The sequence below is a fragment of the Mus caroli genome, chromosome 6 (assembly GCF_900094665.2).
Source record: "Mus caroli chromosome 6, CAROLI_EIJ_v1.1, whole genome shotgun sequence".
Taxonomy (NCBI): Eukaryota; Metazoa; Chordata; class Mammalia; order Rodentia; family Muridae; genus Mus; species Mus caroli.
In genome coordinates this window covers 9675027-9689405 of record NC_034575.1, presented here as the reverse complement: position 1 = coordinate 9689405, position 14379 = coordinate 9675027, and the positions used below count along the sequence as shown (strand labels likewise).

At 39.0% G+C, this 14379-nt stretch overlaps 1 protein-coding gene across 5 annotated transcripts; it reads left to right on the top strand.

Annotated features, from left to right (window-relative positions):
* Nucleotides 1-6237: 6237 nt before the first annotated feature.
* Nucleotides 6238-11867, top strand: Gpr85 (G protein-coupled receptor 85). Of its 5 annotated transcripts, none has more exons than XM_021165701.2 (4): nucleotides 6238-6538; nucleotides 7019-7636; nucleotides 8055-8178; nucleotides 9103-11867. In XM_021165701.2, exon 4 carries the CDS (start codon nucleotides 9273-9275, stop codon nucleotides 10383-10385), a length of 1113 nt encoding a protein of 370 aa, XP_021021360.1. In that variant the 5' UTR covers nucleotides 6238-6538; nucleotides 7019-7636; nucleotides 8055-8178; nucleotides 9103-9272; the 3' UTR covers nucleotides 10386-11867. The 5 variants fall into 5 exon arrangements, with proteins under 5 accessions (XP_021021360.1, XP_021021358.1, XP_021021361.1 ...); XM_021165699.1 differs by having other exon boundaries at nucleotides 7015-7636; nucleotides 9103-11092; XM_021165702.2 differs by lacking the exon at nucleotides 8055-8178 and having other exon boundaries at nucleotides 7015-7636.
* Nucleotides 11868-14379: the final 2512 nt, after the last annotated feature.

Here is a 14379-nt window from a genome sequence, read left to right as displayed (position 1 = left end):
CCTACACAATATTATGCAGTGAATTAGTCACCAGGGCCTTTTCAAAGTGGCCTGCTGCCCTGTTTTCAGATGGGAACACTAACCTGTGTTCCCTTGTTACAAAGATTATAAACTCTATCCTTGGCTCTGGCCTTTGTTCAAACTAAGAGGACTTAAAGAGTAATTTGGCTGGCAGCTTTTTGATACTATATTTAATTAATAAAATGAATCAGCACTGTTTTATATAAGAGCTTTATGTTTGGCTCAAACTTATGCCTAGTAAAGAAAGGAGAATATTTTCCAAAAGGAAAACAAAACACAAGAAAATATTATCCTGCCATTTACCTAAGAGTTATACGATCTTTACAAAGTCTGTATCCAAGTAGATAAATAAGCAATTTCTGTTTTAACCTCTCTTCCTTCTTGTCCTATGGATAATTATGAGAAATTCAGAAACAAAACTAGAAGAGAAGTTATTATTTAAAGAAAGCCATTACAAAGATAAGTTAGCAAAGTTGGTCTGCACAGAGAAAAAGGGAATCCCGAACTGGGCAGAGCTCAGAAGCACTGGGGGTCTCAGTGGAATCTAAACTAGTTACGTTAAATTGATTGATTTATAGACAAACGAAAGTGTTCTGAACCAATGTTTTATTGGATATGGCTCAGAAATTTGCATGGCAGAGTGGGGCATTTACCTGTTTGAATGTGGTCTGAGCAGTTGGAAGCCTGCGATTGGCTGTAGCTCTGCTTCTGACATTGGTTGAGACTTGGCATCTTCTTATAATACTATAGGCATAGATTTCCTTGCATATTAAGTGAAGTTGCAATACAATGTAATTCAGAAACAGTAGCAGGTCACATTTTCTTAAATAGTGATGATCATTTAAATGTTTTATATTATTGAGCTTTTCAGTTCTGTAAGGATTTATTAGATTGGATTTTTTTAAATGTGTTTCTGTTCATTTCCTTGCTTTTCAAAAATTCACTGTCATTAAAAGATTAATGATAATATATAGAAAGTCAGAGAGTAACTCTACATTTTTTCTTGTATTTGAATACCAGTTTAGTGATAAAGTAACAGAATATCCAGTTTTGTCTTATAATCTACAGAAGAGACATTAGAAAATGTTATGAAAATCTCTGAGTACTAATAAACAAGAAATCATACAGGTGCTTATGTAATAATGTTAAAAAGCAAACTGAACTCTACATTCAGAGTGAACCCTTGGCTAAAATAGCTTTCTATGCAAAATAAATATCTCAATTTTGCTCAATTAAGAAAACATGGAGTCTCCTTGGAGCCTCTGGCACTGTCCCTTTTGTATCCTACAGGGGCCAACGAGCACCTGCTGTGAAGTAGGTCATAAGCATCCACACAAAAAGTATGCACCCCTCACTGGGCCAGGTTATCTGGGGACATCGGGAAAGAAAAATGCCAATATGTCTGAGTTTATATCTAGTGAAGCCTTGGCTAATTTTATAGGAATGGAGTTGTGTGCTCCAGAGACTTAGTCTCAATAAAGTCACTTTAGATTCACAATGAAGTAAATAAGAGCATAATTCCCCTTTAACAAATGTTAACAAAACTAAATAGAATCCATATTTATAATATTCATGGAGGATACTCACGCATTTTCAACCCAAGACAAAACTGTAAAGAGAACGTATAGCTCTGTAAAGAGAAAACATAAAGTTTAGAAAGTTAAGAGAAATGTAAAAGAAAGGCTAATCAGAAAATTCGAATGCAGGCCAAGGTGTTGAGTATGGCATTCTGAGATCTGAAAGTACTGCTCTTTACTTCCAGCATGTTTTAATTACGCCATTTGTCAAAAAACTAAACACCACAGAAGCTTCAGTAATCATAATCTGCTTACATTATCACAGCACTGGTACTCATAATAACATTCTTAATGAACTGCAAGATTGAAGTAACCTGTGAATAATCAAATGGAAAAGTCTTTCTACTTCTAGAGACCTTAAAACTACACTGCATTTTTATTCCTTAAGAATTTATAATCCATGTACAATATGTATGATTCTCCATTAACTTGACAATTAAATTAGCTTTGATCTCCTTAGTCATTTTACCAACATGTGGGTTCTCCTTCCAACCAATCCACCATTCCTCTAGACATGTGCCCTGTCCTGCAATTTTCTATCTATCTACCTATCTATCTATCTCCATTTGTTTTTCCTAGCTAATATTAACTGCCTCCAAAAAGTGAGACAGAAAAATACAAACCAATGAGACAACTTTGAATATAATAAATTGAGCAAGGATTTTCTTTAAGCTCTGAAATTGTACCAGGCATTAATAGGAAACTTGCATTTGCTCCCTTCATCACAAGACATTACTTAAATAATGTCCTATTTAAATGTTTTCTGGCCTTCTTGGAGAAGAAAGAATACTGTATTCATTTAAATAAGTGCCATTTTGATCAAATAATATCAACAGAATGCGGTTTAAACCTCTATAACTGAGACAATACTGTAATTGACAGTGCAATTGTCTTAGTCTAACCATACAAGCTTGTATCCTACCTTCCTTTTTTTTTAAATTAGGTATTTTCCTCATTTACATTTCCAATGCTATCCCAAAAGTCCCCAATACCCTCTCCCCCCACTCCCTTACCCACCCACTCCCACTTTTTGGCCCTGGCATTCCCCTGTACTGGGGCATATAAAGTTTGCAAGTCCAATGGGCCTCTCTTTCCAGTGATGGCCGACTAGGCCATCTTTTGATACATATGCAGCTAGAGTCAAGAGCTCCGGGGTACTGGTTAGTTCATAATGTTGTTCCACCTATAGGGTTGCAGATCCCTTTAGCTCCTTGGGTATTTTCTCTAGCTCCTCCATTGGGGGCCCTGTGATCCATCCAATAGCTGACGACTGTGGGCATCCACTTATGTGTTTGCTAGGCCCCGGCGTAGTCTCACTAGAGACAACTATATCAGGGTCCTGTCAGCACAATCTTGCTAGTGTATGCAATGGTGTCAGCGTTTGGAGGCTGATTATGGGATGGATCCCTGAATATGGCAGTCTCTCAATGGTCCATCCTTTTGTCTCAGCTCCAAACTTTGTCTCTGTAACTCCTTCCATGGGTGTTTTGTTTGTATACTACCTTCTTAATCCACACAAATTTATCTCTCAAAGGTTGCTAACCTTTCCACCAGACCCAAAGCTTATCTTCTCATTCACCATGAGTCTAAAGTTCTGAGTCACAGTTTGCATGGATGACAGTCACTCATACTCAAAAGCCTTTTACCCAAGCAACCAAGACATTAAAGATGCCCTTCTCTTTCTATACCTCCAACATATTTAAAGTCCCCACACCCTTTTAACTAAGGGAAATGGGAATAAGAGACTCCTTGACATCTTCCTAGCTGGCAATGCCACCCTTCAGTTTAGATTGCCCTACCATCATTCCTTGGTGCTTCCTGAATTAGGTCTTCTCTTTTGGCTGCATAAAAGGCAACTGCATTTGAAATTACGCCCCCCCCAGCATATCATATTTCATATATTTAAAAGAATGTTCACTCCTCCTCTTCTGCTTTTCCTTAGAGTAGCAGTGCTATTGCCTATAAACTAGTCCCATCGTCTGAGCATTCATTTTCTTCATGATCCACAGAGCATCAGCCTGACAAATGCTTAATAGATGAATTAAGTAAGAGGGCAAGTCTTAAGTTTTTTTAGAGAAGAGAAATTTCTACATAAAGGTCACAGAAAGTAAATTGCTACGTTTTCAAAAGCCTGTATCTTAAACCAAGAAGGAAGATGCTACCTCTAAAATTAAAAGTGAATTATAATAGCACTTTGGAGCCTGTTGTGTGGCAGAAAAGAAAGGAAAAAAATCTGACAAATGAACCTCTTAGTGATTTGGAAAGAAAATATGCCAGATTCTCAATCTTTGAAAAACGCCATTAAAATTCAGAAAAAAACTCATTCATTGTTTGAGATGTTCAAAGTTCTGGTTAGTCCACACACCTGAGGCACAATTTTAAAATCAGGTCATATTTGAGGTGTAGAGTTCACCTTTCTACCCTTTAAATATGTAAATACAACACCCTAGAAGCCTTTAACTACTTACATCACTGTGAAAAAGCTTGTTTATTTGTACCCACTGGATTTTAAAAAACATTACTAAAATATAAGTGTATACTTTCTTTATTAATTACTTATGCCAAATTAGCTCTTTCTTCTCAATAGTCTATCAGAAAATATTTCTATGCAAAAGGGCCCAGTGGAAAACTTCTATCAATAAAGCTTTCAGAAATCACTAGTACAGAACTCCAATTTTACATGTTTTTTAAAGCCTTAATGACTATAAAGCTATAAGCAGAAAAACTGATATTTTAAATGAACAACTAGATATGATTTTAGAATATTTTACTGCAGCTTATTGTTCTATGAATTCAAATGCTGATAGGTCTGCACATGACAAATCCACAGAATAAAATCATTTTGCCTGTAATGAAGCTGAGCATCATTGGACAAAAATCTGAAATAGGTTAACTCTAAAAGAAGGTAGTTTCTTTTTAAAATAAAATTATCTCTATTGATTATGAAGACCAAACTGATCAAATTACCTCAGTTATCCTAATCACAAATTAGTTGGATAACTTTAAAAAAATGGTAAGCCCAAAGATTAAGCTATAAAGTACTTTGTAGCATTTGCTCTGTACCTTTATCTTAACTCAAAAAAAAAATTTTTTTTTTCTAAGTTTGGTGATACAAGGAATCAAAAGAGAAATTAGCTGAGATCAGTAACCCTACAATGTGAGGACAAATCTTCAGTAATCGACACATTTTTTTGAGAACTTCTTGTTAATATGAAACTTTGTCCATCCACTAAATATATCTTTAAAACCCCTGTTGTTGAAAGATGCAAAATTTGGCTTTTTCTCCTGTAGCATTAATGAATTAAATTAAAAATTATCTCACTAGTTTTTGAGCCCCTTGCAAGACAAAAAAAAAATGGCATTTTCATCTAATAACTGGGGGGAGGGGGACCTGAAATAAGTGTAACTGTACTCAATTATAAAGGAAAAATTGCTCTAATATACCTGGAAATTGGTAAAAAAAAAAAAAGGCTTTTTCATATACATATCACTTTCTATTATCTTTAAGGAATCAATATATACTTCTTTTTTAAGATTTTTATTTTATTATTTTTATTTTGTGTATGTGAGTTGGGAAATGAATTTTTAGGACCTCTGCTCGCTCCTGTTAGCCTCGCTCAACTCTGCTTGCTGGGATTCGGACCTTCGGAAGAGCAGTCAGTGCTCTTACTCCCTGAGCCATCTCATCAGCCCCAATATATGCTTCTTAAAGTATAAGATTAGTTAGCCAGGCGTGGTGGTGCATGCCTTTAATCCCAGCATTCGGGAGGCAGAGGCAGGCAGATTTCTGAGTTCGAGGCCAGCCTGGTCTACAAAGTGAGTTCCAGGACAGCCAGGGCTACACAGAGAAACCCTGTCTTGGAAAAAAAAAGAAAAGAAAGAAAGAAAAATGTAAGATTAGTTAGCCCCATGCTTTTGCCAAAATGAATTATTCCTTGTGGTCTGGCAATCTATTTTCACCTTTACATTTACTTTTAAATGTTTTCTTAATCTGAAAAACCTAACAACTTGTCAATGGTGGATATTTAAGTAAACTTACTTGAATCGCTTTTTCTATATAGTTTTTTTTTATCTTAAAAGTTCAGCAAACAACCATTCTTTGCAAAATGCATTGAGAAGTAGAAAATCTAAGTAGAAAATTAATCTGTAGTTTCATAAAAAACAAATTTGAGATTTTACTTAAAAGTTGTACCCATCATATGGTTTTGAGTTCTTCTGAGTCATGTTTTACAAAAACCAGGGTGTCTCCCTTGGGTAGAAATATTTTCAAGTTACTTCCAGTATTGTTGTAGGATTGACTCTCCTAAGATGCCTAAGCAAATGCTTTATGGATAACCAAAAGAACAGACACACACACACACACACACACACACACACACACACCCCACAGCTAATCATTATTTTTTTAATTGGCTAAAAAAAAAATCTCCAATCAAATCAGGGCAATTCAACATTATTTCAGTATTACTAACGTTGGTCTTTGTGTAACGACTGTGACATCATGACAGGGAAGTATTCATTTTTAAGCTTTAAACATTTTACCTCTATGTATCCAATAGAAATACAATATGTAAATTAACCTATATTATCTGTATGCTGATTGGCTTGACTTCCCCTGAATGTCACAATCTCACCACCCAGCGATGAGGTATTTTACTGCTGTCTCGAGATCGAATTATTACTGTAGAGGGATATTTTTTTCTATTTCATTAACAGATTATTATAAAGCAATAAGCTTGCAGGAAGACAAGCAGACGTTTTACCTCGGGAATTAATGAAAGCTTGTCTGCTAGCTTTTAAGGGGTGAAGAGTGGGTAGTTGTTTAAAATTTTACCCCACCCTCGCAAAAACTCTTTGGAAATGGGAGAATCGAGACGTGGATGATTCTTGGGGCGTTCCTAATCACCAGGTGTCAGACTATGTGGTGTTTGTGGACTAGTGTAAGTTTCCGGTATTCATCATATTCCTGGTATTATTTTTTTTTATGTCTAATAACAAAGAAAGGGAAAAGGGAAACTCATACACTCCACCGCTTTGACATCAGCAACCTATTGGTCATCCCAGCTTGGAAGAGAAAGGAGTCTTGTTGCTTGGGGTGGGATGCGAGGAACAGCCATGTAAAATCTTTGTACTCCTGATACAAAAGTCACGTTCGAGAAGGTAGAATGAGTGTAGATCGGTTTTGCACTTGTCGCCTGAACTTAGCCTTTCCTTCCTTAAACGCAGATCTGCGTGCCTTCGAGAACAGATGACCACTGACAAAGACAAGGCTGCCCCAACCTGCTTCCCTTCTTCCCCCACTGGCAAGATTTTTGACTGTGCTTAATTTTTTCTTTCCTTTTTTTTTTTTTTTTTTTTTTTTTTTTTTTTTTTTTTTTTTTGTTAGAGTTTTCATTCTTTCTTTTTCTCTCCCCAGCTAGCGTGCCAAATCAAAGATCAGCAGGGGGAAACAATCATTTGAGAAGAATTCTACAAGGCGCATCCAATGCTTAGCAGGACCACCCTGACAGAAAAAGGAAGACGATGTTTGGGGAAGGCGAGGGTTCGGGGCAGCTGGGGCGGAGGCGGCCGTCCGCGGCACCGTGGCTTCGTGCGCTGCCCTAGGGGAAGAGGATGGGCCTGAGGTCCGGGAAGAGCCTTCCCGAGCCCCCCACTGCCAATGCATGCGGGGAGGGAAAAGTTCCGAAGCTGCCTCGAGGGAACAAAAGCCTGATTTGGGGCCGGCTGAACTGGACAGGACTTTGAAGCAAAGCCAGCCTGCTCCGGAGTCAGGCAGGGGTTCCTGCTGGCTCGGCGGAGGCCGGAGCAAGCCTCGCCGCCGCCCTCGCCACCGCGCCGCCGCCGCCGCGGCCCCTGCGTTACTGGGGGAGACGGTGCCGCTGCGACAGGGGAGGACGCGGCTGGAGCTGAAGGAGGCTCCAACGCGCAGGCGCCGCCGAGCCCTGCCTGGATGCTCAGTCAAGGCACTCAGGAAAAAAAAAATCAGCAATTTATAGAAAGAAGAAGCTATAGTCTGTCGGGATATCCAACACCAACAGGTAGGAGGATATACTCTCGGTTAAGTTTGGGGGAGGGGGTTGCACCGTTCTGATGAAACTGCAGGTTCATCAGGATACAGCCCTCCCTGAGGGTTTTTTTTTTTTTTTTGACAATAAACTGCATAATGGAAGTACATTCAGACAATGCATCTTCTAACGCTTATTGAGAACTCGGTTTCTGGAAACCTTTGCAAAACTGAGGAATGTGAGACTGCGAATCAGGAGAACCCTTCCCTTGCAGCACAGAAGCAATCTCTTCCCATCCTTGAGTATGTAATGCATCTCTCTCTCTCTCTCTCTCTCTCTCTCTCTCTCTCTCTCTCTCTCTCTCTCTCTCTCCTTCCCTTCCTCCCTCCCTCTTTCCCTCCCTCCCTTCTTCCCCCTCCCTTCCCCTCCCCCATCTCTGTTATAAATCCAGGGGTGGTGGATTTCAGGTTTCGTAATGTTGCATGATGCGATCGGTATTTACCCGGGGATGTACCGGTTGGGAAATTAACATCATCGGATGCAGTTCTGCCTGGGCTTCCATCAGCATATTCCAGGCAAGTGAGAAGTGGCAAAGGGAATAACAGAGGAAACTGATTTCCCTGGTGTGGCACCTAGGAGACAATGTGCATTTTGTTTGAAAATAAAGCCACTTGTGATTTGCAACAGAGATTATCAGTGTAAATGAGAAAGGCTTAATTGCCTCGGAGATACCGTTTCATGTTATATTCATTTGAATACAGGGAGCCAAGGTTTACAAATGGAAGTGCATTATCCCTCTGGGTGTGTTTCCCTGGACAGTATTTACATTTAACCTTTTTAATAATCATGTAGCTTTAAAAGGGACAGGATTTGCCCAAAAGGGGGTGGGTGGGGGTGGGGTAGGGAAAGAAAGACAAAAGATTAAATCACATTGAATCTCCGGACAGGTTTCTAGTCATTTTGAAGTCTGGTGTTAGAATTTTGCTTCAATATTAATCAACAAATACTTTTATGCAGCATGAACAGTGGCACTTGACTCAAAAGCTATACATTTGCAGAGGATCTCTGCATGCATATGAGCTGAGACGCTTCCTTTAAAATACTGATGGTATTAAAGGAGCTCAGATAACTGTGGGGAGCCTGCTATCTGCCTCCTCTCAGCAACCTTGCAGATTCCATTGCAAAGCTGGGGGCTGGCATATATTACAACTGTGGAACAATTTATTCCCTTCCCTCCTGAAGATGCCCACATCTGACTATATGGTGTCTAGAATAAGGACCTCGTTAAATTCACCTAGCTTAGAATACTAAAACAGTCAGTAAGTACTCTGACATCTCCAATTGCAGCTGAAGCAAACAGTACTGTTTAACATTGAAACTTTACTTGCTTCTTCATAAAGGAACAGCTTTGGGGCAGCACTGACATCATAACTTACCAACTGAAGAACTGATAGTTCTCTTTTTCTCTTCTTCTTTTTTTTCTTCTTCTTCTTCTTCAGATATTCTGATGGCAAATCAAACGGAAGGCAAGAGGAAGCATGGCCACAGATCGGATCTGATCTCTTTGTGGATTACATTTTCAGTAAAATGTATGGATCTATCTTTTCCTTGTTCTTATATCTAGATCATGAGACTTGACTGAGGCTGTTTCCTTATCCTCCATCCATCTATGGCGAACTATAGCCATGCAGCCGACAACATTTTGCAAAATCTCTCGCCTCTAACAGCCTTTCTGAAACTGACTTCCTTGGGTTTCATAATAGGAGTCAGCGTGGTGGGCAACCTTCTGATCTCCATTTTGCTAGTGAAAGATAAGACCTTGCATAGAGCTCCTTACTACTTCCTGCTGGATCTGTGCTGCTCAGACATCCTCAGATCTGCAATTTGTTTTCCATTTGTATTCAACTCTGTCAAAAATGGCTCCACCTGGACTTACGGGACTCTGACTTGCAAAGTGATTGCCTTCCTGGGGGTTTTGTCCTGTTTCCACACTGCCTTCATGCTCTTCTGCATCAGCGTCACCAGATACTTAGCCATCGCCCATCACCGCTTCTATACAAAGAGGCTGACCTTTTGGACGTGTTTGGCTGTGATCTGCATGGTGTGGACTCTGTCCGTGGCCATGGCATTCCCCCCAGTTTTAGATGTAGGCACCTACTCCTTCATTAGGGAGGAGGATCAGTGCACCTTCCAACACCGCTCCTTCAGGGCTAACGATTCCCTAGGATTTATGCTGCTCCTTGCTCTCATCCTCCTAGCCACACAGCTTGTCTACCTCAAGCTGATATTTTTTGTCCACGATCGAAGGAAAATGAAGCCAGTCCAGTTTGTAGCAGCAGTGAGTCAGAACTGGACCTTTCATGGCCCTGGAGCTAGCGGCCAGGCAGCTGCCAATTGGCTAGCAGGATTTGGAAGGGGTCCCACACCACCCACCTTGCTGGGCATCAGGCAAAATGCGAATACCACAGGCAGAAGGCGGCTATTGGTCTTGGATGAGTTCAAAATGGAGAAAAGAATCAGCAGAATGTTCTATATAATGACTTTCCTCTTCCTAACCTTGTGGGGTCCCTACCTGGTGGCCTGCTATTGGAGAGTTTTTGCACGAGGGCCTGTAGTACCAGGGGGATTTCTAACAGCCGCTGTCTGGATGAGTTTCGCCCAAGCAGGAATCAATCCCTTTGTCTGCATTTTCTCCAACAGGGAGCTGAGGCGCTGTTTCAGCACAACCCTTCTTTACTGCAGAAAATCCAGGTTACCAAGGGAACCTTACTGTGTTATATGAGGGAGCATCTGTAAATCTTTAGCCTTGTGAAACACTAACCCTCTCTGCTAAGCAATTGTGGCCTGTAGCCATGTCTGGAGAAGAAAATCAAGGATGGGATCAGCAGTGACAAGGATTTGGGCAACATTCTGCAGTCTTTGCAATAGTTCACCTATAATCCTATTTTAAATCTCGGAGTGATCCTGCTGACTGCTGGCGAAGGTTTGTAATTAAGAAAGGACAGAACCACTGCCCTAAGTTTCTTTCTGTGGGTGAACACTAGATAACGAGAGTAGCAGGTGCTAAGTATCAGTGCTAAATGCTGTGTATATCATTACATATGAAAAAAAAACTTAAAAAACAATTAGCATTGGACATTTTAATAAATTAAGTTGACATGAGGTAAATGTGTTGATAAAAGCTAATTTTAGAAGTTTGAAGACTTTAAAACATTTCATACTATTTTTGTTTTGCAAAGACTACACTACTGGGGGACTTAACAGTACTGTAATTCTTAAAAGATGTGCCATGAATTATTGGGGTACACCACTTTAAACACGCCTTGTAAGTTTGGGGGAGCATTCCAAAGCAGTATATTGGTTCCAATTAGAGTTTACCTTTTTTGTATTAATATATTGCTATTTCTAAATACCACTTTCCTTCCCTACCAGTGAAATTGCTAGCATTGAACTGTATTATGTGTTTTTTGTTGATTCAGTAAAAAAAAAAAAAAGAAAAAGAAAAAGTTTCCAGTTTGTTTCTATTTTACAAATGCTAGATATCTCTCTGGGAGGCAACATGAATGGAATCAACTGACCAGAGATGAGCAGTTCGAAAAATGCAGAATAAACACATGTTGCCTTAAAGGGTTATCTAGTATCCTTCATCTTCTTTAGCAGTGGGGCAGTAGTCAAGAGGCAATGAATCAGTAACCTGTCCTGGCTGCTCATCCGGAAGTGCATGGAAGAGATTGAATACTTTCCCCTCTTCCCTCACATGGTTTGGAAACTAAGGTGCACACCATTAGTATAATGAGATTTTCTTCTGAGGTGTGCTGCCCATTTTAGTGGGGTCTAAGAAGCAGACAGTTGGTATGTGTTTATATTGTATGTCAGCTGTCAGGGGAGCCCACAGCCTTAGTATGACATCTGGCATAATTTGTGAAGCATTTATTGTATGGAAGGCACAGTCTTCTTTATACTTTCTGCACATTCAGTGTATTGGTCCTTTAAATTATTTCAGTTTTAACTTGTGAAAGCTTATAATATGATTTCTGGTATTTTAGAAATACATTAGATTCTGTGAGTCTCATTCTTTAAGATACAGATGTGTGAACTTCAATATAAAGTTGCATTTGCCAAAATTTATCTGTGTAGCCTGTTAATTTTTGTGGAATAAATTTTACATATTTGGCATATAATTTTCTTTAATTTAGCATATAAGCACAAACTAGACAAACTTGCTTTATAATAATTCTTATTTTTGTAGCTACTATACTTTGAAACTGGAAATATATGAATGATAGCAAAAAGCTGACTTAATATCTAAAAGCATTATTAAGCTTTTCAAATTCATTCCTTTATTTATTATTATATGCCAGTAGTATTTACAAATGAATATATGTCTAATGGTTTGGTTCGGAATTTTAATATAATTATTGCATTTTAATGTACAGTAGAAATTTTGAGTTCTAAATCTATTGCCTTTAAGAAAGGCTCAGTGTTACAAAGCCACAGAAAGTTGCTATTAGTCTATTCAGTTTCCATAGTTTTGCTTGCTTCTGGAGGAATTTTGTTTGTTTGTTTTGCTTTTGTATAGGAAAAATAAGGTTAAGAACCTAGTAAAACAGGATTTCTCATTGATATAGTACTTATATAAACAGAATTTTAATATAAATAGAAAAAACAAATAACTGAAAATTTCAATGTCTATGCAACTATTAAGTTTTTGCTCAAGCCATTATTAGTGAGCAGTTTAACCTCATTTCTACACCAAAGCTGATTTGATCTGGGACAAAATTTAATACACAGCAGTGAGGTGGATCCAGCAATAAAGGCTCCTTGTTGGTACGAGAACCATTACCAAAAACACTGTTACCAAAGCATGGTCTGCTAACATATTTCCATCTCAAAATTTGCAGGAGAGACATATGACATTAATTATTTTCATGAAGAACTTTGCTTAAAGGTTCAAATATCAATCAGAAATTTCAGCAATGATCTTGAGGCCAGTGAACTTGGGTTTCACCAACCCATACTTCCATTATTTAGATAAGGGAACAGGTGTGGATCAAGGGGATTGGTGATAGGTCAATAGAGAAAGGCAAATGATTTTGCCTGACTCCACGTAGCTACTTGGACTACAACTCAGTTTGTATTAGTGACTGGTCCCAGGAGGGTATTAGTGAACATAGTTAACTCTAGTGACTGTCTCTCTTGAACAACTTGAAATTTTCAGATGAAGGCTGAATCGGTGGATCAGTCACAACTTCGGCTACCAATCAGGTTTTTAAGCCAGTAAATAATCGTAGTAATAAAAAAAGTAAAAGTGTTCCCCAGTGTCTTTATGACAAAAAATTTTGCTATTTTGGCAACCCTTTCGATAGTCAATAAAAACAGTTGGTAATTAATTCAACTTGAAAAGGTTACTAATCCTCAATCCATAAAAATACATTCTCACTGGGGATTCCAACTTCCCATGGAGAGAGACTCCTCATCAATAAATAATGGGCTCTTCTTGGACTAATTATACTACAGAGCTGAACAGTCTTCACATGGTTTTTCCATCAGAGTGGTAATGTTTTTCGGTGGATATGCCTGTGCTCTGCCATCTGCCACTTTGTACACAGTAGATTTTTATGTTCGTGGCTGTGGAATCCCATGCAGATATTAACTAAGGCAGATGGAGGTGAGTCGCTTGTCTGTTTTTCTACATAGGCTTGAATTAAATAACAAAATGGATTATAATTGAAAAACATTCATTGTAAATAGGAAAGTCAATTGACTATCTTCTTTACATACTAGCTAACTGAATTTCAACGTCATCATTCTCTATAGAATTAACTGATCTGTCATTGTTAACAATTGGAGATAGCCACATTTCTATGGATGCTTATCTGAATAGTGTCCTCATTTACCTAGTAAATCTGTGCTCAGCTCTGGGCTTCATGATCTCTCATTGCCCTTAGACACCTGGGAAAGGATCAACAGATATGGAGTAACAATGAGTGGTATGTGCTGAAATCATAAATACTCCTAGAGCAGCGTCAGAATTAATGAGCACAAATCAAGTGTTTGCACCTTCTCTCTAATGCCTTATCTCCTGGTTTGCCTTGGAATGTTTTATATGTCATACTTTGTCAACTCTGGGAAGACGTTTGCTACTCACTAAGGAATGTGTCAGGATCCTGTCACTCAAGCTTAGATGTATTGCTGACACTGTGTTTTGGGAACAGCTCCCATGTTGTTTACAGTTTGTATAAAGTCACAGAGGAACATAAACCTGAAGCCTCTCCCCACCCCACTGTGTCCGAATTGTTTACTCCCACAGGACATAATTCAATTCCTTCAAGAGACTTGGAGAGGAGTCTTTTCTGCAATAGTCAAGAGTTCTCTCAAATTACCAGGAAAATGTCTAAGTACAGTCAGATGACAAAACTTGTCCCGGTGCATCTTAGTGATTAGCATTGGGGGGCAGGTGGGCAGGGGTGGGGTGGGGGGAGAGGAGATCTTCCCTGGTACCAACCAGAGAGGGAAACAATACGTGAAATGAGTTGCATTTTTATTATTCAAATATCCTGCCCCTGTAAGATTTCGACTGTTCCTTATTGGCAAGGTGAAAGTACAATTGCTGAGTGTCCTATAGCTTGAAGTTGGTTTGGACTCCAGCAGTTATCTCCATTTCGAGCATAATGACATATATGTATACTTATGGAGACATGTACCTTTCCCATAAGTCATTTAACTACTGAACTGGGCTGCCTCTGTGATACTGCTGGGAAGTGGTACATTGAACC